The sequence below is a fragment of the Semicossyphus pulcher genome, unplaced genomic scaffold (genome assembly GCF_022749685.1).
Source record: "Semicossyphus pulcher isolate SPU_LCO1_2020_fin unplaced genomic scaffold, fSemPul1.0.p SCAF_11, whole genome shotgun sequence".
NCBI classification, from domain to species: domain Eukaryota; kingdom Metazoa; phylum Chordata; class Actinopteri; order Labriformes; family Labridae; genus Semicossyphus; species Semicossyphus pulcher.
The window spans coordinates 28,884,330-28,911,946 of record NW_027211615.1 but is presented as its reverse complement, the minus strand read 5'-3'; the positions used below and the strand labels follow the sequence as shown (position 1 = coordinate 28,911,946).

The window sequence follows — 27,617 nt, the reverse complement described above, 5'->3', positions numbered from 1 at the left end:
TGAGGGTATTACTCAACAGTTATGCCTGCATTTATGAATACATAACCATCACGAACGGAATATACAGGGAAACCACACTTGGCCTGAAAATGGAGAGGAAAAAAAGACTGTTTTTAGGGTTTAGATTAAAATTCCTAAATGTTTGTGGCTGTTTAGTAGCTGATAGAAGAAAAATACATTCCTGTAGATACAGCACACGAAAACTGCCAATTATGGTCGGTTTACTCGCGTATACAAATCTGAAAAGTAAGTGTTTCATAATCAAACTTTACCTAATGAGCTGTAAAGTGTTGGGTTTTCCAGTGTAGTGTTTGTGACAAGATGATATTTAGCAATTTATGGGTGGGAATCGATAACTCACGATATGATACGCGATACGTGGCTCATGATAACGATAATATCACGATACAGCGACTCAGCGATGATTGATATATTGCACAATCATAATGAGACATCACGATATCTGACTGACTTATTTGGCCAATTAATGTTCATGTTCCCTCATTCATGTCATAAGCACCACCGCGAGGAGTCATGAAGGTGTCAAGATAAAGGTCAAGGTGCGGTGACTCAAAATTGCAGGGAAATCTGTTTGGAGCACCGTATATTTCAATATTTGGCAACAGCCAATGGATGCACGTTGGATTTCTTTCAACTTTAGTGGGAAATGATGTCTATCCAGAGATCAATGTCAACCCTGTTTAAAGAAGAACATGTCTATCTGTCTCTTAAAAATGTTATTGTTTGTTTACAGCCTCTGCTGCTGGCAAAAAATTGACCGTGTCAGACGAGACCGAGCGAACCATGAAGGTCACGTGGATGCCGGCGCCAGGCAAGGTGGTCAACTACCGGCTGAAGTATGCTCCCATTGGTGGAGGGAAAGATGTGGTCCTCAGGATCCCTGGGACGGTCACCTCCACTGTCATGAAACGCCTGCAGCCAAAGACCACTTACAACCTCACCGTTCACCCCATCTACAAGCGCGGGGAAGGAAAAGCAAGGCAAGGAGTAGGAACGACACGTACGTTGGTCCATAATTCAACCCTCTGACAGACAGTACACCGCAGAAACATGTCCATCTAAACCACAATGTTTAAACCTGACTTCAGTCTTTATCATTGGTGGAACTTGGTTGAAATGAGAAGCCAAGGCGGAAGTTCTTTAAGCTTGCATTCTTTCTGATGGCCAATAGCGGGGCAGCTCAACTGGATGTTCCATTTTATAGGAGTCAATGACTAGACTTAATACCTTAGTTTATGGTCTTAAGCTGTAGTTTCAAGTCTTCCTCAAAGCAACATGATGTTACTGCCTTGTGATTGAGTTGCTACCCTCAGTGACCTCTCAATTGGATAGAGGTGTATCATCCTGTCATCTGAATATGGTCACTTTAGGCTCCAAAAAAACTAAAACAAGGTGGCGGCCAAAATGCCGAACTTGAGGCTTTCAAAAGAACTGGCTGGCTTTGCCGTGGCTTCGTCCATTCCCAGAGTCATAGGGTGCCCAGTGATCGGCCTGCCAAACTGGATGTTAATAGTTAGATATAAAATTAAAATGTTCAGGTGTTAGCTTTGGTTGCTACGATTACTCCTACTTACTCTGAGTAAGACTGCAAGATGTGTTTCCATGTTGGCTCAATTGCTGGATGCCGATGGGATCAAGTAACAGTTCTTTTGAAATAAGTGGAATATTGTGAAGCTGTGTCTGTGGAGCTTTCTGTCACAACAGTCTTTTTTTAACCATTATTCAGTATTACTTTGGAAAGTCTCATTTTATAAACTTTTCTCACCCACATTTGGATTGACCTGTTTGTATCTAAATGCTCGTGATGACCCTCCATGCTCCCACAGTGTATGCATCTGCATATTTCTGCAGTATTAAAGGTATTTTTTCTTATTTTGAAAGGAGCTGCTGCTTGATGTCTTGGACATCCAGTAATTTAGCTAGCCAATGGTAATCTCACTGCTCAATGGGACATCTATGAATTATTGGATTCTAACATTGAAAGTATTGCTTTTATTCCCAACAAAACAAACCCTCCCTTTATGGTCAGGACAGGGCCTTCTATCTCAATTGGATAATCTTTTGGCAACTATCACCTACAAAAGACACCTGGCTTGTTTGACAGTCTTGTCACTTGTTTAAAGAGGGACGCTAACATATGTCACTGGAAAGAAATGGGATTCTTTCCTCCAAGTTGCAGATTTTTGTCCATTGTTCCACCAAAAATAATATTGTTGGACTGACTTCAAGGTTAAACCACGCGTTAAGATGGATGTTTTCCACACTACAGGTGCCGCTGCCTCTGCGAAGAAGCAGACTCTTCTTACCAGGACACTAAAATCACATTTAAACACATGCTAAATCACACGCTACCTTTACTAACACACAGCATGACACTGGGCTTTTTAAACAATGACACCGGGTTCAAGGTATTGTATTATGGACTAATGAGAAACTGGCTTCATTGTGGTGTGGCTGATTTCAAACGATTACAAAGGGTCGGAGGTTTGTGAAACTTTCTCTCTGCACAAGTTTGTCCTGAAGTTCTCTCCTGGTTCTTCTATTTCAGTGTCGCCCTACAAGGCTCCCAGGAACCTCCAGACCTCAGAGCCAACCAAGACCAGTTTCAGAGTCTCCTGGGATCATGCACCCGGAGATGTTAGGGGCTACAAAGTGACCTTTCATCCCTCTGGAAATGATGTTGATCTAGAGGAGCTCCTTGTCGGTCCCTACGATAACACAGTCGTTCTAGAGGAACTCAGGTAAGCATTTTTAGCTATTAGATATTTAAGCATTCTGAGTAATTTCATGCCTAAATAAGTCATAAAACAGAAAATGGAAGAGATAACTAATATTAGAAGGTAAAGAAGAAGACATGCAAAAATCAGAGCATGCCAGTGTACTTACTTATCATGACCTTTTGCAACCATCAGTGCAAATAGCAATTCCCAAAAAAAGCCCTGGCAACTCCAAACACACTGTAGCCAACTGAAAAGAGCCCAGCAAGAACCCCAAACACTTTATTGACCAAAAGGAAGTATCTATTAACCACCTGGTGACCACCTTGTACTAGCCTTAGCACTTGAATACACCTTGAAACCAACCCAAACTCTTTAGAAACCATCAAACCATCTCTGACACCAATTAGCAAACAAAGGCGACAACCTCACTGAGCATTTGAGAACGTATCTGTCAGTCAGGAGGCTGAAAACACCCTGGACTCTAGCAACCACCTAGTACAAAGTGTAGCAACTAGAAAACACACTTGCCAGGCGCCTTCTGGAAACATCCTAGCATCCACTACTTTAGTAACCACCTATTTATGCTGTCTTATCCCTGATCTACCTGGTCACAACCTATCTGAGCATCTGAGAAAGTATGTATTTGCCCCCAAGCAACGACAGAGTAAAGCCCTACAAACCATTTTGCAACCCCCTAGCAACTTCTAGTCCATTATCTCCAGTAATAATGACCTAATTTACCAGCTGTTATCCATAAAACAAACACATTAGACAGGTTTTCCAAGTGCAGACTCATGCTTTCTGTTGTGAGTCATTTCGTACATAAGAAACATTTTTCAGATTCACGGTGCCTAATTTTAAAATAGAAGTCAAGGAAAAACAATTACCCTCCAGTTTGAAGGAGTATATTTTGGTCATTTGAAAGACCAGGGGCTACTTTTTGTCCTTATTAAGATTGTGAAAGACTGATGTATATGATTTCCTTTATCCCATAGGGCAGGAACAAAGTACGCTGTTTCCGTGTTTGGGATGTTTGAGGGAGGGGAGAGCATGCCGCTTGCTGGAGAGGAGAAAACAACCCTGATAGAAGACGCTGAGCCGCCTCCTCTCGATCGCTCTGGTAAAGCTCATAACTCCACCACACAACAACCCCACACTACATTAGCAGGCCTGCAGACCAGACACTCTCTGATCATTTCAGAATGGCAGTGGTTTTGACTTCGAAGTGCCGTCCAGATAAGTGCCAGAACGTTGAATTATTAGTTGTCGAGTGGAGTTAATATCAATGTCGCTTTGGTATCACAGACCGCAGCTGATTATGATTAGTACAAATTATTTTGAACTGCTTGGCTCATGCCTCCTCATCGCCCTCATATCTCATTTGGAGTGCGATGTGGCGTGAAACGACCTGTTGACACTTACATGTATAAATTGCCCATTTGGACCCGTTCCCCGACCACCTCACGTGCAAGATGTGCAAGCCCTTAATGTTATCAGCACAAACATATATCCTCATCAGCTCCCAGACGAGTAACCATTGATCTCTGTTTCTGCTCGCCAAATGTTTCTTTAGTCATGAAAAAGTCGATTTTTCCCTTTTTATGTTATCCGAAGCATGGAAAAGAGGCTCTGCTTGCAATTAGACTTTTTTATGACCTAGCACATTAGCTGCGGGGATGTACTAAGGAAAATGTTATGCTTCTCATAAGACCCCGAGGAGCTGCTGACCCTGGGCAGAAATTCCGTCTGTAATGCGGAGCAGACACGGTGACCGACTGCCCGCCCTGCAGGGAACAGGCCAAGATGTTCCGTCGAGGTTTCACTCAGTGATGCTCATATTTTAAACTGCGGCGCACACATGGCAGGCTGCTTAGTGGAGGCTTTAATCCAGACCGTCTGACAGGTCCACAAGGTCTGGCAGAGCTGCTTCGAGGTGTCCTTCATACACTGCAAAAACAGTGTTTTTAAAGCTCATTTAATGTGTTATTCCTTTTCACATTTTAAAGTAACTGACAAAGCTCAACAAATTCCCAGCAACATTTTGTTGGAACATTATCTGTAATATGGTCATATTTTAGGTCTACACCTGTGGAGATGTTAGATTTCAGTCACAATGATTAAAGCTCGCTTGTTAAAATTCATACAACAGGATGTAAAAAGGTTTAAGAAAGGGAAACAGACATTAGCATAATGAAACTATGACAAAGGTTACTAACAAATACAGCGGCTTCTGACTCTTTGAGGGAAGTGCCACCATTTAACAAAATGTATGTTGCTCAACAATTTAATTTGTAGAATTTTTATTGCTCGACCTGCTTTTAATGTTTTTACCTTCCAGTATTTGGTCACATGTATTAATAAATTAAAATAAACAGAATTAGTGAAATTGTTTACAACAACAACCAGATTAAAACCGATAGATCAGCATAATAAAGTAAAGAAAACAAGAATAGTCTTAATAAACAATAAAAATGAATGGACGATCCCAAATATCAAACAGAGGGAGATGTACTCCAGAAATTCCATCAAGACATACCAGAACTTTAGAGATCAAAGGCGTAATATTTCCTAAAAGCCAGTTTAAAAAGATGTTTTTTGAAACAGTCAGCAGATTCAGCAGATCCAGTGGCAGGACGGAGTGAGTTCCAGAGTCTGGGAGCTAATACAGCAAAGGAGCAGTCACCACTAGGTTTAAGTTGTGGTATGTGGTCTCACCAGGAGATTGTGGTTGGATGACCTGAGGGGTCGTTCTGTGATGTAAGGGGTTAAAAGCTCAGAGATATAAGCAGGGGCTAAGCCATCTAGTGCTTTAAAAGTAGAAAAATGTATTATAAAAAATCAATTCTGAATTTGATTGGCAGCCAGTGCAGTGAGGCTAAAACGGGTGTATTGTGAGATCTGCGATTAGTCCTAGTTGATATTCTGGCTGCTGCATTTTGCACCAGTTGAAGAGTTGGCACAGAAGGAGCTCATCAAATCTTTCTAACATTTAACCAAACAATCCGAACTTAAGGGCCAGTTCGTAGCCTTTCCTAGCCTAGCATCGTGATCCTTTCTGTTCATTTCCAATGGGTGCTATCAATGAATATGGACCAATCTGCCTCTAGACCCACAACTAATCAGAGCAATATAACGTGACATGGCGATAGACTGCTAGGCTACGTAGCTTGTTCCAACATCCAATTCATACGGCCTCTAGTTAATCCAAGATTCCCATCAGAGGCAGCCATCGTTTCTTTTTTTATTCAGTGTCTCAGCAGCTCTGAAAGCCGTCTGCCCGAGCAAATACAACATGAGCTCGCAGATTTTTCTGGTTTCAGGTCTTTTATCATTTATCATTTTAAGGTCATGAATTAACTTTCCAACGTTATTCGCTCAAACATTTCGGGCAAAGTAAACCCTCTTTTCTCCAACAAAGAGTTTTTGACTTTGGATTGAACATTGCTTCATTTCAGGGTTGAAGGTGTTGTCAGCTGATCCTCTTAACGTTTCTGCAGATAGTCAAAGCAACATATTTACTTGCTGAGACTCTCACTTCGAGACATTAGACCCAGCAGTTGCCTGATGTGTATTGGATGTCTCTTAGAGCTGCCTCTGTTTATGACATCTGTTTTTATTAATGAGCGTTGCAGCGACATGAGCATGTTGTTCACTGTGGGTGGAAAAGCTCAAACAGACTGTGGCCACTGGCCAAGCATCCGAATCAGTTCCTCTCAGTGTCTGTGTCTGCGGTCTGCCGAAAAAGAACAAACTATTAATTTGATTGTCTCCTAACATGTTTTCAATTGCACGCAGGGACACAGATTATAAACACGCTCGGCGTCAGCCGGGACAGGCCGTCCTAGCAAAGAGGACGAGTGGACATGTTTCACCCTTACAGGTGCCTGGAGCAGGAATGTGCAGTAACTTTGTGGAGCAGCAGGCCTCATATATCAGTGTCAGAGAGAAGGAGACCACAGGGCTGATCCTCCGCTGGACATAAAACCAAACGACTCTCTGCGCTGGAAGACAGAGAGAGAGAAAAGGCCCTGAAGAGAGAGCAGTTAATCCAGAAATGACAGCTGTTATACAATGTGTGAATTATTTGTGTTACATAACGCTGTGTAAAACATTCTGCTGTATTAACATCTTCTACTTGTGATTGTGAGACCATTGTGATGTTCTCCTGCTCCTCCTCTCTTTCCTGATGTATTCTCTCATTTTCCACACTTTCCCACAAACATTATCTCTAATGGTTCATATAAAATTAAGCATACACTCGGGTGTGTGTATGAATGGATGTGGTACCAGGTGTGTTGCTCACTGTCCCTCCCTCCTCATCGTCTCTCAGCAGACATTCAGTGTAAGACCTCAGCCAAGGCCGACATTGTGCTGCTGGTCGACGGCTCCTGGAGTATTGGCCGCATCAACTTCAAATCCATCCGCAACTTCATCGCTCGCATGGTCAGCGTGTTCGACATCGGCCCGGACAAAGTCCAGATTGGTAATATCTGCACCTTCAATGTTACTACCTGTATCACAAACTCAAAGCTTCAGAACTAGAGCACAAACCAACGGGACACCGTGGTGGCTACGTCAACTTATTTTGTACACTCACTGGTTTTTACTCTTTTAAAGTGGGCGCAACAAGTTTTCTTTAACTTGCCCAGTTTTTGTTGGTGCTCCGATGTAAGTTTACCTCATGTGTGTTTTCTGCAGGTCTGGCTCAGTACAGTGGAGACCCTAGGACAGAGTGGCACCTGAACGCCCACCCGACAAAGGATTCTCTGATGACCGCTATTGAAAAACTGCCGTACAAAGGAGGCAACACCATGACAGGTGATTTAACATCAAGGCTTCAAATGATCTAGGCACCAGTGAATTCATTTTCCATTTTGTGTCCATTGGCTAAAGAAATGTTACAGCTGTTATCGCCCAGTATGTTTAAAAGCACTGAAATGTACGTCCTGTGTTTCTTACATTATGTAGGTAGTAGCCTAATGATGAAAATCATGTTTAGTTTGTGTTTGCAGCTCCAAACGTGTTGAGTTTGTAATGCAATGTTTGGACAACTGAGCAACGGAGAATTGCCAGACTGAAAAAATTCCTCCTCTCACACAGGAATGGCTTTGAACTTCATCCTGCAGAACAGCTTCCAACCCAACGTAGGGATGCGAGAGGACTCCCGAAAAATCGGTGTCCTTATCACTGACGGAAAGTCCCAGGACGAAATCATCATGAAGTCGCAGAGTCTGAGGGACAGCGGCATCGAGCTCTACGCCATCGGTGAGTGACTTTGTCTGTTTGAATGACATTAAAACAAGCAGAGGCTTTAGAAAAGTTTGCAGGACGAGGATTAGCTTTGACTAACTAAGATCAAAGTTTTGTTGGGTGATTGTGAGATTGTTTTCATACCTTTAGGCACTCTTACATTTAAATTAATTTATAAACATTTAATCATCTCTAAGCAAACTAAAACAAACTTAAACCATAGACAGTTCAGAAAGAAATCAGATGTACAGTCTACATTTTCACGCACAGTTTACGCAACTTGTAGAACATTGGATTAGTTTAGTTTGTGATTGTTGGCATCATGTTTCACTTTACCTTCCAAACTAGACGTAAAAATTTAGTCTCATTTCCTTGTTCATTTTCCTCTCAGGTGTGAAGAACGCCGACGAGAACGAGTTGCGGTCCATCGCCTCCGACCCCGACGAAATCCACATGTACAACGTCAACGACTTCCAGTTCCTCCTGACCATCGTCGATGACCTCACCCTCAACCTGTGTAACAGCGTGAAGGGTCCAGGTAGGAGGAGAAGCTCATGTAACAACATCTGTTACACTTGTACTGTAAGGTTTCAAAAGGACGCAAAAAGGAGACAAATATTCTGACGATTCTGAAGATCTACATCTTAAAGATGTTGCCTTCGTCAGGAGTCGTGTATGTGAGATAAAAAGGGTAGGTCTCATAAGCTTCAACCTGCAGCTATCTTTAAACATTGTGACTTAGGAGAGAAATAGATCTCAGCTCCTTCATACACTGCACATTTTTCAGCTGCTGTGCAACAACAAGCTGCACAAACAAAATAAAGAAAGGATCTGCACGCCGCCATCTTTTTCCCCTTGTAAAGGTTATAACCGCAAATTATTTTACTCTATAAAAAGAAAAAAATCCTGGAAAAAAATAATGTAGCACACGTACCGTAAAATCCAGAATATAGGTTGTACCGGAATATAAGAGGCAGTCGGTTTTTGAGGGTATCCCAGAGCGAAAAAAGGTTTTCTGTAACTCTTTTTTAATAAAAACATATATACAAGTTACTTCAACACTATTTCAATTAATTTTTATTTGAAACACATTTAAAACACACAGATTGCAGCCTTCCATCTGTTAGTCAACACTGCTAGCTACCCGAGGATAGTTAAGCTCAGCCTACGGTAATGTCGATTGTTGTAAGGACGGCGGCTGCTCTGACGATCATGACGCCGCATGTCTGTGACGAAGCTTTAGCTAGATCATAGCGCCATCGTCTGGGTGAAATAGTGAATCTGAAGTGACACACAGCTCCCGAAAAAATAAAGCGACTAGTCCAAGTGTTCCTTGAATCAGCATCTCTCTCTGCATGTCGTGGCAAGCCCAATCCAGATGACATGTAGGGGATGAAAACCGCACTGGAAGATGGACGGTCACAAGCCGTGGAACAAAGACGAGCTGCTCCAAGAGCAGCCTAACGTCACCCAGCAGCTCTGTGACAGACTGATTGATTGAGACTGATATCGATCGGTGAACTCCTCCTGAGTTAAAACATTAGTATTCTGATGTTTGAACATGAACTTGTTTTCTTTGCATTATTCCAGCTCTGAAAAACATCTTTTGGTTTTCTTAACCCGTCGTCATTTTCTGCAAATAAAAGACCTCAATGAGAAGATTTGATTTGGAAGTGGGAGAAATGTTAACAATAAAACAAAAGTTCATTTTCCTCAAACACAAACCTATAAATAGAAGAACCAGAGAAAATACTGTGGTCTCTTGTTTTTTTCCGGAGCTGTGTTTTCCGATATCAACAACTCTAATATAGAATTCCCTTCAGCTGTAAGTCCAGCCGAGTCAGATTTACACCTTTTACAGTTTACAAAGCCACAGTGTTTAAGACCACCAACCACAGATTTAAAAAAATGTAAGTGCAGGCTTTCAGTTGGTTTTACAGGAGCTGCAGGGCGTGGAAGTTGCTCTCTTATGAGGCTGACATAAACCTTCACTCTGAGTGAAGACATCAGCAACATGACACTTTCTCTGTGCAGCTGCTTTTTGAAGGAGATGAAGCTTATGATGGTTGACAAGTAGAAAGGACAATTTATGCAGACTTTGCTGTCCTAAGTTGCACACAAATAGTTATTTTATTTCCAGATAAATTACATTCTTAGAAACAGAAAAACAGAAGATATAACCCAATAAATTTGACTCATTTCTGCCTGACAACCTCCGTTATTTCTGACTGTCAAAGGATGTTGCGACACGGATCCAAGAACCCGATGGAAACTTTGACGTTGGAATTGCTTTTGCCTGTAAATCACTTTAAAGAGGAAATAGAGAAATGATTAACAGCGTAGCCGGAGAAAAACTTCTCTAAGGCTGGCTGAAACCTCCTGCGTCACACAGGACGAGGGCAGATTTGTGGTGGCAGGGTTCACAGTGTGAAATACTTGACATGTCAGATCTCATTCCAGCTCGTTTTTTCCTTCTCAGGAGGAGACGAACTGGAGGCACCCACCAACCTGGTGACCTCGGAGGTGACCCACCACTCCTTCCGTGCCACCTGGACAGCACCTGCTGGCAATGTGGACAAGTACCGTGTCACCTACATGACTGTGGCAGGAGGACCCACCCAGGAGGTGAGATAAAGCCTCCATCCTTCACTGTTTTAACACACATTTATGTCACACACAAGAAGAACCACATGGGCAATATCATGATGCTTCCCTTGTTCGTCTCAAAGTGTACCTTTAAGACCAAAGAGCAGAGATATAATAGTCAAATACAGGCACGTCTTAAGCCTGGTTTAGATATAAAGAGCTGCTTCCATCATCAGTTTTACTCTCTTCTTCCAGCTCTAAATGGTTCGAAAGACTCAGGTAATTGATCCGATTCAGAGAATTCCATTGGAGTAATCATCCCAGTGAGCTTCCCAGTTAAAATACTTCCACCATCTGTTGGCGCTGGAGAAGATCCTGAATATCTTAAAGCATCTTATTATTTCCCTTTGGTTCCCTGACACCTGGCTTTAACTCTTGTATTTTGTCTGTTTTTATCTGAACTACGACAGCGTATTGGGACCATTGTAAAAAAAACAACCAAAAACACAAATGGAGCCAGAGGAGGAGAGAAATATTCAAAGGAAAAACAAATTAAAGTTGTAAATATACCAGAAAAAATTGCAAATGTCAGAATAAAAGAGAGAGTCTTCTGCAGCAGAGGGTCGCTCAGTCTCTCTCCTCTATGAACTCTGCTTCTTGTGTGCAGAGAGGCTGAATCTGCTCCGAGCTCCGTGCCATGCACGCCTGTGTGAGCAGCAGAGCCAACAGGGCAGAGAGGAGACACAGGTGGATCAGAGGGAGGGGGCCGGGAACCACAACATACTTTTTGGGGGGGGTCGCGGCTCAAAAAGTTTCCTATAAACACGATTTTACTAGTTTTTGTAGTTTATGACTTTATAATCTCATAAATTTGCCTTTTTTCTGGCAAATTTACGACTTTAATCTCAGAATTTTCTAGTTTTTTCTCTGAATATTTCTCTTCTCCTCTGGCTCTGTTTTCTTTTCACAATGGCCCTAATACGCCGTCATAGTGAACCGTACCAACCAAGCGAGGTTTACCACTTCCTGTGGATTTCTAATGGCAGGTTGTCACTCACACAAAAACAGAATAATTGACACCTAAATGCCCCCTGTTGTTTAACACTCTGTTATATGTGGTCTTATGTGACTAACCTCACAAGGCAAGTTGGAACGACTTCCAAGAGTGGGTTTTTAAACACTTGGGTCTGGCTTTTATTCTGAGTCTTGTGTGCTCGGCCCTCAGGGACTGAAATCTGGATCCCACTTGCTTTGGTAAACCTGCATTTAGTTTACACTTAACCTCCTGTCAGTCCTTTCTTTAAAAACAGAGCACTGGGTCTTTTCCATCCTTTGTGCTTTTATTGGCCCTTGTCAGACGGAGCCTTGTGTGATTATAATGGTCTGAAATCAAGCAGAGTTTCCTCTGGATCCACTTAGTTTAACATTATAGACCTCACACCGGGTCGAGACGTCTCCCCATATGGCCTCGCACTCCTCTTTCAGCTGTTTACACCGGACTTCAGAGCACATACGAACACAACAACATGAGAGGGGGATTTACATGCTGGGTATTTAGTGCAGGTCATATTAACAGTGATTTACAGCCAGCGCAAGAAGAAAGTGGATCCTAAATTACATCGAGGGTCTGCTTTGAAGCCAAATCACGACACTTATTACTACAAACCTGCAGTATACAAAAGGAGGGAATAGAACAGTTACAATAAATAGACCCAAGATAGTTCAAGAAGTTATCTGGATAGCTTTGAGTAAAACCTACAACCTTCTTAAAGGACGTCTTGGGTGGTTTTTAAACCTTGTAAATACCTCCAGTTTACACCTCAGAGGTTGGACAAAGTCATAGTTTTGCAAGTCTGAGGAAGGTCTTCAGGCCCGAGTCACCTCCAAGTCCCAAATGTGCTGCTGCTTTAAATGTTCAAACAGAATAGTTTGGGCGTTGGTTCGGCTGCAGTCCTCGATGCGGTAGCCCCGCGTTTGGCTCCTGCCCTCGACACTTCGCCGTGCATTGTCCCCCGTTCTCTCTTCCCCCGTTTCCAGCACTGTCCACTGTCCTCCCTATAAATGGAGGCAGAAAATGCAATTAATGTTTGTTTCCATCACATTGATTGGAGCGAATAATCTCCTGGTTTCAAAGCAGAGTTTCATCAGAAGTTTTTATATCCCATTTAGCACAATAAGTCTTTTTTAATGGCAAAATCCACCTCAAGTGAGCTTGGGAACCTCGAGTTAGTTTGATCAAATCTTGGCTCTTTCATACGACGTTTCTAAAACTGAACTTGATTTCAGAAAATCCTTTTTTGTTTTGCATTGGAAACAGGTTGAACGTAAGCAATAACAGACATCAATAATTGGATAGAAGATACGGAGCTCGAGAAGCTGCAGCCTCTTTGTGTTTGTTTGTCATTTCCCCTCTGGGTTTAATTTTCCAGCAGAATAGAACAGGAATGTGACACTGTTCTGCCGCCAACTTGGACATCCTTCATCAGGACTTTCCCACCAGCGCATGAATGCAGCATGTCAGTTTGGGCTTAGCAGACTATAATCATCTAAAGGTGAAAAAACCAGAACCTGGACCGTCACCAATCAGTGATTGATAGATGCTGATGAACTGATCGCCAAGAAAGATCAGACGAGCCGTTTGCATCCAAACCTTCTGCTTTGTTAGAAATTAAACTTACATAATCATTAGCTGACAAACAGCCGGCTTTTGTTTGTTAATCTCATGATGTGACATTTATGTTGTGTTGTTCATGTGGTTGAGTCAAATTTATGCTTTTGTTTGAATAAAAGGCCGTTTAAGTGGAAATGTTGCAGTTAAATCAAAACAAAGACGAGAACAACATAAACCTACCAGACGTATGATTCTAGCTTTAAATAAATATTAATGTATTTCTGTACAGAAAAGTATTGAGATTAAATACGCATCTGTTTGTCTCCATTTGTATTTATTCAAACAGAAAATGTTGGTTTCATTTGGCTGTTTGTAAACTTCCATATTTAAGTCTTTTGGTTCCAACTCAAAAACATGAAGGTCCCACTCAGCAGCCACTTCTCTTTCAAAAACGTCCGTCACTCTTTAAAATCCACACTGTATACCGTCAGCCGTTTTTATTTGGAGATGTTAAATATATGAACGCTATCCACAGTCAAGAGTCTTTATCATTCAATTATTAGACAGTTAATCCAAGTATACCCACAGCTTTGATCCTGAACAACGTTCAAACAGATTCTGCCTCTTTCACAGACCTTTATCGAAGGTTTTTAAATCATATGTGACCAATTTGCCTTTTCCTTGGATACTGTTGTTACTGTTGGACAATATGTACGGAAGCCCTGAGCGGACATGCATCCATACATTTTATTTACAAGTTGTTTTCTCGAGATCTCGACTTATTTATCTTGTTATCTCGAGATGGCAACGCTGCACCACCGTAGCTTCAGATGATCATAACTCGTATCAGAGCTGCGAAACAAACACAGAAACAGGCTTAACTTACCTCATCAGTGTGGGCGATGGCAGCATGGCATGTCCTGCTCTGTGATATCACAGCGACCAGCCTGTTCTGTTTTCTACATCGACAGAAAATGATCCTGTTATCACAAGAAAACCAGCTTTGTTATGTCGAGATGATGAGATAAATGAATCTGTTTCAATGGGAAAACCAGTGTTGCTATCTAGAGTTAAAAAATAAGCCAGATGTTGAGACAACTGGAGATTAGCTTCTCATCACAGGACAACCAGCGACGTTAAGCCCAGATATTATTCCTCGTTATCACGGTAAAACGGGGTATATTAAATGTATGGATGCGTGTCCGCTTAGGGCTTCCATACATGTGTATGCACCCCTTGATATACAGTATTTTTGACATTTGTTGACTTCTGCAGCCTTAAGTCAGATTGGATTAAGAGTTGGCAGGGTGTGGGAGTCTTTGGCTCCTTCATAGTGAAGAGTTTTTGACTGCACACACCTGTAAAGAAGAATTTATGTTGGCTTTGTTGTTGTTATTTCCTGTTTGAATTGAGCCAGAGTGGAACATTTCTGGCCACAGTATGATGATCTGTCCTTTATCTTTTCAGCTGGTGGTCGACGGGTCGGTGACCACAGCAGTGCTGGAAGGCCTGACCCCTCTGACCGAGTACCTGGTCAATGTTTACGCTGTGGCTGGCGAGATGAGCAGCGAGCCGCTGAAGGGCACAGAGACCACCTGTAAGTCTGTTTCCTTTGCACTTCTTTACCTTTTTCTTCCTCTTTTTTCCCTGGAACGTCATAAATCGCTGCCTCTTAGCCTTATAGTTTAAGTAAACCTTAAGTTGCCCTGTTCTTTTCACACCACTGCGATTGCCCTCTGATGTGATAACAGGATGAAAGTGAAGCTTTAAAGACCGATAGCATAAAGGCTTTGGGAAAACGTCTGGTTACTTCCATTTCAACATAAACAAACAGATAACCGTGCTCAGTTTTCCTCTTTCACAGCCATTAATGCAACTTGTTCACTTGCTTTTTACTCTGGCTTCAGCTGTGCTCCAACATCTGTTTATACAAAGTATATTTAGCTTCTGATCTTAGGCGGAAAAACCACTTAACACAAACAACATCCCATGATGCAGTGCTGTAAGATGATGGTTATCTGTAATGGGTGAAGTGGGAATCACTTTGAGCCATGAAGACGGAGTTAAAAAGCTTTTCTTGAAGGCTGCGCTCTTTAAATATATCTCAAATAAACTGAAGCAGTTTAACAATGTGTTAAGTGCTTTTATTTGCTCATTTGTCCTTTAATGTTCGATTTATTTGTTCTGAAATGTGTTACTGATTTTTACAAAGAGCCTAATCCCACTGTCAAGAACAGAAAGTGATTGTTGTCGTCCTCTTGGATGGAATCAGCAGCCACTCGATCACTGTGGCTTTTTGTAAGCTAACGCTCAGTTAGGTCATAATTTCCCTCTGACAACAGTCTGCAGTCTGTCAGTGTGGACGAACATCACGTCTGTAAGGCTGATGCTGCGGGTTTGGGAGGGAGGTGTCCTCTATTGATCTGGTAAAGTGCTTAAACAGTGAGCAGATTGGAGTTCATGTGCAAACCAGTCCGAAAAGGCCAAAAAGTGTTGATGGCTGCTCAAAATGATACATCCTGTTCCTCGATAAAAATTAAATTGCTATCCCGAAGCTGAACACTCACAAGCACAAGGCACTTAACATTTTAAAACGACTAATAACAAAATAAGAACAGAAGAAACACAATAAGAGGAAAACAGACAATTAAAATAATGAAAATAAAATCAGAGGTTAAAAGCGGTTCTAAAAACGTGGATCTTGATCAGTGATTTGAAGGAGGTCAGGTCGGTGCAGTCTCGGATGTGTTGGGGTACAGAGTTCCAGAGGAAAGCTCTGTCGCCCCAGGTCCGGTGCTTGGTTCTGAAGGGTGGAGAGAGGAGGTTTGCATCAGAGGAGCAGAGGCTGCGGGAGGGAGTGTGGCGGTGGAGCAGGTCTGTGAGGTATGAAGGGGCCAGTGGAGGTTCTGGAGGACAGGGGTGATGTGTTCGTGGGAGTGGGTGAGGAGGCGGGCAGCAGAGTTCTGGATGTATTGGAGTTTATTGAGGACTTTGGAGGATGAACTATAGAATGCTGTTACAGTAGTTGATTCTGGATGTGATGAAAGCATGGATCAGCGTGTCGGCAGCAGAGAAAGAGAGTGATGTTTTTGAGGTGGAAAAAGGGAGTCCTGGTGATTTGATTGCCGTGTTGTTCAAAGCTGAGGTTGCTGTTGAGAGTTGTTGACTTTGCGGATGTGCTGTGATGGAGACAGAGTGGATTCGTCAATGGTCAGGCAGAAGTTGTGGATGGTTTTAGTGAGGGGGGCGATGATCATTATCTCAGATTTGTCACAGTTGAGTTGGAGGAAGTTGGCTTGTTTTTATTTGAGTGAGGCAGTCGGTCAGAGTGGAGGGGGTTCCTGTGGTGATGGATTTGGTGGAGATGTAAATCTTGACGTCGTTGGCGTAGCAGTGGTTAATGGAGACCATGTTTGCGTATGATGTTAGAGAGGGGGAGGATGTAGAGGATGAGCAGAAGAGGACCAAGCACGTTTAATGGCGAAAAAAAAAGGGTTAGTATTTAATCCAGTCAAACCATAAAAGAACTGAAAAATGAACGAAAACTCACACACACGTTTCTTTAAAAACCAGAAACCTTCAATGGACATGTGATACCAAATATTTTGCAGACAAAAGCACTGAACTTTATGATATCTTTGGGACATCCTGAGGTTTTCTAAAAAAAGACCTTGATGTTGCTCGCCTTTTTGTCATTATCTTTTTTCTATGCCTAAACCTCCTTCAAATACCAGCTATCGAAAAAACATCGTCGGCCATTTGATCCGAAGAGTCTCCAATCGTTGCTTTTAGTTTGCTTCAGACTTTAAATGAAATGAAAGCAGGTTTTTAATCATTAAAGCAGCAAATATAAAGGGTTTTCCAGCCTTTGACCTCTCTGAATATACTGAAAGACATAAAGGTAAATATTCCTGCTGTTTCACTGAGAGTGTGTTTGTGTCCTCGTAGTGCCCCTGTCAGCAGTGCAGAACATGAACGTTTACGATGAGTCCTCCACCACCATGAGGGTCAGATGGGAGAAGGCGGACGGTGCCACAGGCTACATGCTTCTTTACAGATCCATCAACGCCTCTGAGCCTGAGCTGGATAAGGAGGTAAAGTAGCGCTGCCTTCAATTCCAACTTTTTGATTTGTTTCTAACATTAGAAGTAGTTTAAACGTTACAAAGAGATATCTGCTTAGTGAAAAATGTTAATGAAATTCTGTCCCCCCTTTGTACAAATGTACAGCTACTATAACACGGAGGAGGTGGTAGCTATGCTAATTGCTACTGATGATAAAATATACGTTTCCCTTTTTCTTCTTGGAGGCTCAGCTTGGATAAGATTGAGTTCACCGGTGGTTTAGTTCTTCTAAACTGAAGTAATTACCTTTAACAATAAACTAACTAATGAACTAAAATAACTTACACATTTCATGTTGCTTCTCACCGTTAGCTGATGTACAAAAGTACAAAAGGGTTTAATTCTTGTATTTACGTGAACTAGCTTAATCTTAAAAATGTAACAAACAACTTTTATTCTTTTAGTTATTTAAAAAAATTAACTAAACTAACTGATTTCATGTTAGTGTCATGCCTTGTTAGCTGGTATTATAATTAGAGTTAACAGTGAGACCCTTACAAATGTCATGTTGGCGTCTCGCCCTGTTAACCGAGGTCGAGTACAAGAACAGTTAACAGTCAGACCCAGATGTTTAGTTAGCTTTACTCACTAAGATGACTTACAAATGTCGCCCTGTTAGCTGAGGTACAACAAGTTTTGCCCTGTTAGCTGATGTACTAAACTAAGTACTAAATAGGTTAATTTTGTAATTAAGTGAACTAGCATAATCATCAAATTATAACTTAACAACTTTTATTATTTCAACTACCTAAAAAGAATGAACTAAACTAATTTCATGTTAATGTCATGCCTTGTTAGCCTGTCGTTAACCCTCTAATGTTTTGTTAGCTTCATACCCTAACTAACTAACGAACCAACATACGAACTAACTAACTAACTAACTAACATAACTTGCAAATGCCATGTTAACTTCTCACCCTGGTAGCTATGGTTAAAGTCTAGCCCTGTTAGCTGAGGTTGCAGTACAGGTACAGTGATAGTCAGACCCTAATGTTTTGCTAGCTTCATACCCTGACTAACTAACTAACTAACTAACTTACTGGCTAACTAGCTAACTAGGTACCAAACTAACTAGCTACCTGCCTAGCTAACTAACTAACTAACTAACTAATGTTAGTATATTTATGTTAGGTTAATTAAAGCAATAAACTGGGCAAACTAGAACAAAACTAAAGCAAGACAAGAAAATGTAAGATTAACTATCTAACCTAACACAGGCTAACTACCTAAAAAACATTAACTAATGTCAAGTTAAAGCATCAAGTCCTGCTAATGCTTAATGAGCCGTATTTCCAGTAACTTAATGTTGTTTTTCATGTAGCCACGTTTTGCTAAGGTTACGTCAAATGAACAAACTGTAAGTTAATGTTGGCTTGCTAATTGCTAGGCTCATGCTAATCGATTGCCCTGTTAACTGTGCCAGCAAACTATTAGTTTGGGTTAATTCAAGTGTAACCCTTTATTCAAATACACAGTGTACTTAGTAATAAAGCATCAACACATACCTGTGCTTGTAAATGAGTGGAAACTGATGGGAGTCTTCATAGGAAGTATAAAGAGGAAACAGAGGGAGGGGCAACAAGCATTGTGTCCCCAAATGGTAGGTGGGTCTCCATCGTGTAAAATATTAATGGTCCCCACATTATCAGCAATACAAGTACACTAAAACACCAAGAATAACACACACATGTTAATTTCTGTGCTCAGCATTTCCACTTTAGTTTTATAAGAGCGGGCTTCTGCTCGTGCTGCTTACTGCTTCCAGATGGCGATACGATGATGATCACTCTGCAGAACAGGAAGTGGGCTTAACGCGTGCGGCTCAGGCCAGGCCTACAAAAAGCAGAGCCCTCAGACACGCTGGGTAATAGGAAAGATTAGCTCATGGTGTGAAGTCATCAGAATGATATAAACAGAACAGATGCTATTCGGCTCTGTGGTGTTAATCCGCATGTGCAATTATACAGCAGAGGAAAATGTAAGTGATGGATGTCTTAGAGTAGAGTGAGGTGGTTTTTCCTGGAAACCTGCAAGTGGGAATCAGGACCTCAGAATGAAGCGGTGCACTGGATTATTTATTGACATTAATCATTTGACAAGAATACTGATTAAAATTATAGTTTGTATTTGGCACAACGTGATAATCAAACAGAATTGATGCTATAATTTGGAAAATGCTCAGCAATAATCTTATTTATACACTTGCAAAAAGTGTGTGGACACCCAACAACCAAAACCACATGCATTTATGTGCTGCAAAAACAGACCACTCTCCTCTGATATTAGTCTTTCCATCAGATTTTATAACCTGGCTGCAGAGACCTGTTTCCGTTTAGCCACAAGAGCATTGTTTTTGGATGATCAGGTCTGGCTCGTAGTCTCCCTTGCACTTCCTCCCATAGGTGTTAGATTGGGATGAGGTCAGGGCTCTGTGCAAACCAGTCACGATCTTCCATTCCAAACTGGAATAACGATTTGTTTATGGACCCGGCTTTGTGCCCCAATGCTTAAAGGCATCGTCATGTTTAACAGGAAAGGGACAAATACTAAATGCTAACACAAGATTTGAAGCTACTTTGTCTAAGGCAAGTTTATTAAAGAGAGGGTATTATGCTCTTTCACATTTTAAGACATATATATATATATATATATATATATATATATATATATATATATATATATATATATATATATAATGTTACAGTGTTGGATGTCCAGACTAAACGTGGGTGAAGTTTTAGATCTGTAGGTCAAAGTATGTTGGCGTAAACCCCAGGCTTCTCAGCTCAGTCTGCAGGCTGCGGGGTTTTTTTTGTGACGTCACAAAGTGCAGCCTCTGCAGGCTTCAGAGAGCCGGCCAATCAGAAGAAAGCGGGCTTGGTTTCTTAAAGGGACAGAACTGTTTCAGGCAGAGGCTGTATGAGGGCCTGCACAGAGCACCAGTGTGAGAAAAATTAGGTTATTTTTTACATTGCAATTCCACCACATTACATTGGACCAAGTAACGTCGGCATCAAGCCATCCCAGCGTGAGTTTTTAAATAGCGCTACGGCGCTATGGAAGCAAAGCATGTGCGGGGAATAAGCAAACAGTGCGTGCTTCATATGCACACACAGCGCTGTTCCGCCCTGCTGGCTCTGCCGTTTACACGGACGCTGTTTCGCCTCTGTTACTACCTCCAATGCCGGCTCAGAGGTGGAACGACTTCGCCCCACCATTCTACCTCCGTGCATTTCACGAGGCGTAACAGAGGCGAAATAATCACGCCTTGAAGTGGCAGTGTAAAAGGGGGGGAGTCTTCTGCCTTGATTTAAAAGTATTGAGTGTTTCAGCTGACCTGCACCTTTTCTGGGAGTTTGTTCCAGACACATGGAGCATAAAAACTAAACACTGCTTCTCCACGTTTGGCTCTGACTCTGGGGACAGAAAGCAGACCTGTCAGTTCAGCATTTTATAAACCAACAGTTGTATTTTAAATTCTCTGACACACAGGGAGTCGGTGTAAAGATGGATGCTATCCTGTTGCATCCAGATTAGCTTTCACTGGAGCTAAGAGGCCCAAACCAGTGTAAAAAACATCCCCAGACTAAAATAAGTGTCAATACTTTCCACCACACGGCACACTGAAGGTGATAAATTAGGCTCAAATATGCAGAAACATTTGTTCGGGCTGCCATTGACATTACATCTTTAGCATTATTGTCACATTTTCAGTGTTTGTTGAAGCCTCAGAGCTCACAGTTGTTACGCTGGCAAGTTTGGTGCAAGTTTGTTACACTGGACTGAAAAAACATGAACAAAAAAACCCTGAAAACACTTGAGAAATCCTGTCTCTCATCTTTTACCCCCTCCCCTCCCTTTATTGTTCTTCTCTCCCCCTTTATCCCTCTGTAGCTACGTGTTGGAGGAGACGTAAATAACGTCCAGCTGGAGAAGCTGACACCCGACACAGCTTACAATATCAGACTTTATGCCCTGTATGGAGAAGCTGCCAGCGACCCTCTGGAGGGGACCGGAGTCACCTGTATGTACACCTTCACTGCTTCTACACTGCAGGCTGTAGAGTTTTAGCTTTGGCAGATCAATCGTACCATGTTCATGTTTGTGTCTAGGATAAGTTTTGTTCCCTTTAGGTAAGGACTTAAACAGAACTTAGTCGGGTTTTATTTCCATGTCAGTCTTCATTTTATAAGAGCTGGATAACATCTCTCTCATGCGAGTTTATATTTTGGATTTGAGCTTATAGATAGAAAACAGACACACTTAAAAACAGAGCTGCTATCCAGTTTGTTCTGACTCCAACATATCCTTCAGAATCTTGTAATGTCATCGCAAAAATATCGACAGTGATGCTGGGATCGGTAGAAGCTTTAATGGATGTCTTCTCCCCGTCCTCCCTCAGTGCCCGTGCCTCCTGCAGGAGTCCTGAGAATCACTGATATTACTCACAGCGCCATGAGGCTCAACTGGGACGCAGCTCCGGGAGCCGTCCGCAAGTACATCATCAACTATAAACCAGAGGAAGGAGACCTGAAGGAGGTAACACTGAGGTTTTGTCTTTCAGTTGTTCATCCAATACAGGATGAGTGTATGATTTAAAAAACACTGCCGGTTCTGGCTCCTGTGGTTACAGACGTAAAAAGCACAGAATCCTGTTGATTGTAAAAACTATCTGACAGGTGGTGAAGTCGTTTTTTCGACGATAATTTAGCTTTTAAGGTGCAGTCGGAGTCAAGTCTCTTTCTCTGAGAACCTGATGGACATTTTCCTCCTATTTTACAACATTTTATACGTTTTTTATTAGAGAAATATCTCCATCGGTTGCAGCTATTACAGTTTGATTTTAGCGTGCAGTGATGTGCACCTGTGACCCTCTCTGTTGGCTGATAGCAGTTGTTTTTCCTCAGTGGCTCCAAAACCAGTCTGAAAGTGTTTGTGTTGCTTGTAAGGTCATTCAAAAGTGTCTCTTAATGATAAAACTCCACTGAGAGCTTTATAAGGGTGAAGCTCTACTCAGCAGTGATATCTTTGTTATGGGAAAGTGACCGAGTCGAGCAGCTCCTTTCATGTTGGCTGATGTTTGTGAGGAGAGCAGTCTGCTGGCAGAGGAGCGCGGCTCCAGCCGTCAGCGCAGCGTCACTGCGTGCTCATAATTTTCTCACTTGGATGTCAGCGGAGGACAAACAGTCCGGGATAAATCTGCAGCCGAAGGTACGGTCGACAGACACCTGCGTGGCGTGTCCAGGAAGCTCTGATGGATGACAGCGGCAGATCAACTCCTCTTAAGGATTCCTGCTGAAGGCTTCCTGTGTCTGTAGAAGAACGTTGGATTAATGCCCGCTCGTCACTGAGGTTTTTTCTCCACTGCTGCTTACTTTGTTTCACTCTTCCCCGAAATGGAAAACTTAACAGAGGAGACATGTCTCTTTTTTATTTATATTTTGGCCTTTTAATGCGTTTATTTATAGAGAGGACCGTGGATAGTGTCGGAAACAGGGGAAGAGAGATTGGGAAAGATATGCGACAAAGGGCCGAGGGTGGGAGTGGAACCTGGGGCCGCCGCATCGAGGACTCTAGCCTCTGTATAGGGGACGCGCGATGTGGCACAACGAAAGTATGACACTGTTTGAAAAAGCAGGGTGGTTATGACTGTAACTGATTTTAAATTTTAAATAATTCAGATTAGAATTAATTATTCAGATTATAAATGCTTTATATGTTTATGTAGACAAAAGTAAAGGATAAGCCGTCACAGTGAAGGTAAACATGTCTCCTGCAGGCTGAAGTGGATGGTGGCACCACCACCCTGGATCTGTCCGGCCTCATCTCCCAGACTGAGTACGACGTGGCCGTCACCCCGGTCTATGACGAGGGACCTGGAACCCTGATGCTCGGAAGTGGCATCACAGGTCTGACCCTGCTTCTCACGTGTTACCTTTGTATTTGGTTTACAGCAGGTCAGACCCTTTCTGACCCTGGTTTGGTCCCTTGTGTCGACCATACTTTCATTCCTCCCAAGTTTATTAAAACCTGGAAAAAGGAAACTAAAGTTTGGGCCAAATGAAACACAGTGACCTCCATCACAGCAAGTAAAATTTCAGTAAAGATTTTTCTTTAGCTTACCCTTCCAAAGATACCAGTACAAGAACATGCACACACTCTCACATGCACACATCAATACACACACATTAACACATGCAGACAAACCAAACAAGGCCAAAAACACATGCTTACGTTGGCCTACAAAAAGAGCAGCCTTCACACGTTGTTGCCTCGTCTCTCAGCCCTCCTCTTTCTCACCGACTCCTTCCTCCCTCTTGTTCTGGTCCGTGTGAACAGATGTTGTTCCCGCCCCCAAGAACCTGCAGCTCTCTGAGGTGACACAGAGCTCGTTCAGAGCCACGTGGGAGCACGGAGCCCCTGATGTGGCCCTCTACCGCATCGGCTGGACCAAGAGGGGGGAGACCAACTTCCAGTTTGTAAGTTGACCCGTATGGCACGGGACTGTGTTTAAAAGTTACAGTTCGCTTCGTTCATTTTTTGATTTATATTTCTAAAATCAGGAGCCCTTTTTTCATAAATTTTGGGCGTGCCAAATTGTAAAGGTTGTTGTAGTTTAATGTGATTTGTTCTTAGGATTTCAGTCAGTGTAAACTTCCTCTTGTTAAACGATACGTGGAAGGTAGGAAGTCATCTTTAAATCACAGTTAATGCACCTAAACAGGAAATGCACATAGAAAAATCCTTCACATCTGCTGGTTAAGACCGAAACATCTGGCATCTCGGCTTGAATCCAGATCGTAGCCGGATTTGTTTTGTCCAAGTTACATTCCTTATTTGTTATCAAAATGTGCATCTTCAGCAGCTGGATAAACAATCCGGTCCAAAACTTTCTCTTGAAATATGCAAATGAGCTTTGGTTGGACAGCAGCGTCGGTCTGCAGTGACACCAACATCTGGTTGGAGTTTCCTCTTCCAGCCAGTGGTAAAGGTTTTTCGCCTGCAGCTTCGCAGGATTTCATAACTCTGATTCAAACTGGAGCCTGAACTCAGATGCAGCTCTGAGTTGAGGTTAAGAACAGTAATGCTCGGTGCTGTTAAGACTGGGTTTGAACCCGATTTAAACAGTCCAGCTTCCCTTAATTCCTGCCGTGCTAAAGATGGACTGCTCTCCGAGGAGGGTCGGTTAAGTTACGGTTATGAAACTGGAGATGGTTCTGTTTAAATGCAAAATGAAACATGCTGTAGCTCTGTCATCGAAGGTTTGTCTTATTACTGATGTAAAAAACAAAATCGTAAGAGCGATCCACTGTGGTTTCACAGATCTCTTAAACTGACATGCCTCACAAAACGTAGCTAATGCGTACGCCAAGACTTAAGCAAAAACATCCAGTGAAGCTGAAGCAACAATAAAGCTCTCTTTGTTTTCCTGCTCCGTATATTTTGGCTCTCCAAGATTTTCCACGTCTGCATCCCCACCCAGCAGAAAAATCACAACGATCATGTCCCCGAGGCTGAACCTTACTGTCCTTCTTAATCAACTACAATTTCAAGTAGACTGCATAGAATCTGAACCTACAGACACATACACTGAATTTAATTGAAAGAATTAGGAAGTCGAACCCACAGTTATTCATGAGAACCAGCTGCAGAGTCTCTAAGGCTCCACCTTCTCCAACAAAAACACAAGTTCGTAACCTCCTTGTTACGACCCGGCTCCTGACGGGAAAGGGAAGCAACATAAAACCATTTTTTTGTGGTAAAAGCAAAATCTATTTATAAAAAAGTCAGAGGGTACTTTCCTCTGATTGGTGCGTCTTTCTGGGCCGCACACCAATCAGACTTCTCCAGCCGGCAGCACAGGTGAAGGAGATATCCAGCCTGGAGGAACACATGACTCTCCCAGCCACACACAAACACACAGATTCAACACACTCCAGCATGGTTAGTCACATACACGAGGGGGGTGTGGCCTTTTCCTAATTAGCTACCCATTATTGTTTAATTGATTACTAAAACAAACAACAGCTGTGTCTCAATTAGGGGGCTGCATCCTTTGAAGGACGTGGTCGTTCGTAGCCTGTGTAGACGCAAAGGCCGAACTGAACTGAGACGGTCTGCTACAGTGGATTACCCGTTTACGTCAACAGCTGTTCCCGCCCTTAACTCGCATCATCAAACTGGCTCTTGTCGCCTAGCAACAGGTATCCAGCTGGCTAACTAGCTCACGCTGCAAAGGATGCAACCAATGGATCCTTCACGGCCCGAGAAAAGAAGGACGCATTTGTCGGTCGTGTCTGACGGAGCGTTTGAAATGGGACAGCCTTCGACACGCAGCTGTGGCCTTCAAAAACGTCCTTAGAAGGATGCAGCCCCTGAATTGGGACACGGGTCATTGGCATGAGCACCAAGCATGAGAAATGGAGGTTGAACTCAGTAGCCAACCGAACACATCTTCAATGATCTTTTTGACTTTTTGGAAACTTGACAAATTACACGCTGTGGATGGTACAATAATGCACTCCAGACTGTCTTGGCATAAATTCTTAGTGGAACGAGGATGTCTTGCTTGCCAATGTAACAGAAGAAAACCTGCAAAGAGTCTCCAACCCAAAGACAGTTACTTACTTATTCTCCTTGTTCTGTCTCCATCACCAGGCCATCCTAAATAGCGATGAGACCACCCACGTCCTCCCAAACTTGGACCCCGACACCGAGTACTCAGTGACCGTCACCGCCATCTACCCTGACGAGTCGGAGAGTGAGGACCTGATGGGCAGCGAACGCACACGTAAGCAAGCCATCGCACTTAAACTCTCCAACACGACCATCATGTTCTACACTCAGAGATGTGACTCACATGGAAATATTAACTTTGTTGTTTTCTTAACGTCTCTTTCTAGTGTTGAGATCTGCAGAGGGTATGTCTGATAGAAGGATGTGTTCCTTTTCATTGTCATGGTTTTGTGTGGAATGATTATATGGACCATACAGGACGGAACAACAGTGTTTCTTTCTTAACTGCATGTGTGTGCAATTTAGTGCTTCACTGTGCGTTCACACCACAAGCAACTTCAGAACTCAGTCATTGAACACTGGTGACAGCTGTCTTAATCCTGTAGGGCGGCTGTGGCTCAGTGGTGGAGTCAGTCGCTTCTAAATCAGAAGGTTCGATCCCTGACCTGACGCAAACTGTGTATAAATGTAGATAGATCCTGATTGGTGATTGGCATAATGAGCGTGAAAGGTTGTCTGTCTCTGTGTGTCAGCCCTTTGATTGACAGGTGACCTGTCCAGGTGTCTCGCCCAATGACAGCTGGGATAGGCTCCAGCCCCCCCGCGACCCTGAACAGGATAGGCGGTGTAGATAATGGCTGGATGGATAGTTACATGATCTTGTAGCGGCTTCCAAATGAACCGTTATAGCTAATCCTCTGCAATACTTTGCTCGCGAGCCTCTTTATTCACAAATTCAATCTGTGGCCATGCAAGCAACCTCAGCTCAGACTTTTACTCTGGTAATAAGTTAAGTTGTAACAAAACAGCAGTTAAGAGTGTTTCATGGAACTGAAAAACTAATATTGAGCACAAACACTAGACATTAGGATCCTCCGTTTTCTGTCGTGTGGCATAAACAAACATTTTATCCATAGCGAGAATTTAAAAACCAACAACTGAAACATTATCTGAGATTCAGTGGATGTGAAGTAGACTGTGGTGTGAACGTAGATTCAGAGCGTTAAATGCAAAGTGTGAACGTTGACCGTCACGTCATCCTCCACGGACATCCATCCATGAGAATGAATGTTTTAATTTCACTGTCAATCATTTAATTCATCCCCATCCTTCATCATGTTGTCATCAAGTCACATTATGTCAAGTTGTCGTGTCATTGTATCATCTCGTCATCCTTCATCAGCGTCCACCAGTCATCAAAGTGTTGTTGCATGTTGTTGCTTTATTGAAAAGTGTCTCTACTGCAGGGTTAGAGGTCAGCAAGCTTCTCATTGAAGGAAATCAAGAATGTTTTTTTGTGATCCATATATCTTAAATGCTAAATGGAAATTGTTTTAATTTTACATCACTATTGGGCAGATTGTAATGATCGAAATCAGCTCAGTCAATATTCTTTACATAAATGATTCGAATGAGAAGTGACTGAACTCCAGCCCTGCACCGAACAGCTTCATTGACTGCTTTCATCAGACAATTGAGCCTTCCAGTTTTACGGGATCATCATCATCCTCCATCATCATCCTCACCATCATCATCCTCATCGCTAATAAAACACAAGATGTACACATT

General features: G+C 42.5%; 1 protein-coding gene across 1 annotated transcript in view; it reads left to right on the top strand.

The window, feature by feature from the left end:
• The window catches only part of col12a1b (collagen, type XII, alpha 1b), a 128,377-nt gene that overhangs the window by 32,029 nt on the left and 68,731 nt on the right, over positions 1-27,617 (top strand). Inside the window, exons 15-30 of the mRNA XM_069657266.1 lie at positions 755-1,021; positions 2,570-2,762; positions 3,737-3,861; positions 7,075-7,224; positions 7,440-7,559; positions 7,842-8,006; positions 8,383-8,529; positions 10,471-10,616; positions 14,656-14,785; positions 17,137-17,282; positions 21,207-21,336; positions 21,715-21,851; positions 23,092-23,221; positions 23,652-23,791; positions 25,971-26,103; positions 26,216-26,233. Coding sequence (XP_069513367.1) covers positions 755-1,021; positions 2,570-2,762; positions 3,737-3,861; positions 7,075-7,224; positions 7,440-7,559; positions 7,842-8,006; positions 8,383-8,529; positions 10,471-10,616; positions 14,656-14,785; positions 17,137-17,282; positions 21,207-21,336; positions 21,715-21,851; positions 23,092-23,221; positions 23,652-23,791; positions 25,971-26,103; positions 26,216-26,233 — 2,277 coding nt within the window. The remainder of the gene's footprint in view (positions 1-754; positions 1,022-2,569; positions 2,763-3,736; positions 3,862-7,074; positions 7,225-7,439; positions 7,560-7,841; positions 8,007-8,382; positions 8,530-10,470; positions 10,617-14,655; positions 14,786-17,136; positions 17,283-21,206; positions 21,337-21,714; positions 21,852-23,091; positions 23,222-23,651; positions 23,792-25,970; positions 26,104-26,215; positions 26,234-27,617) is intronic.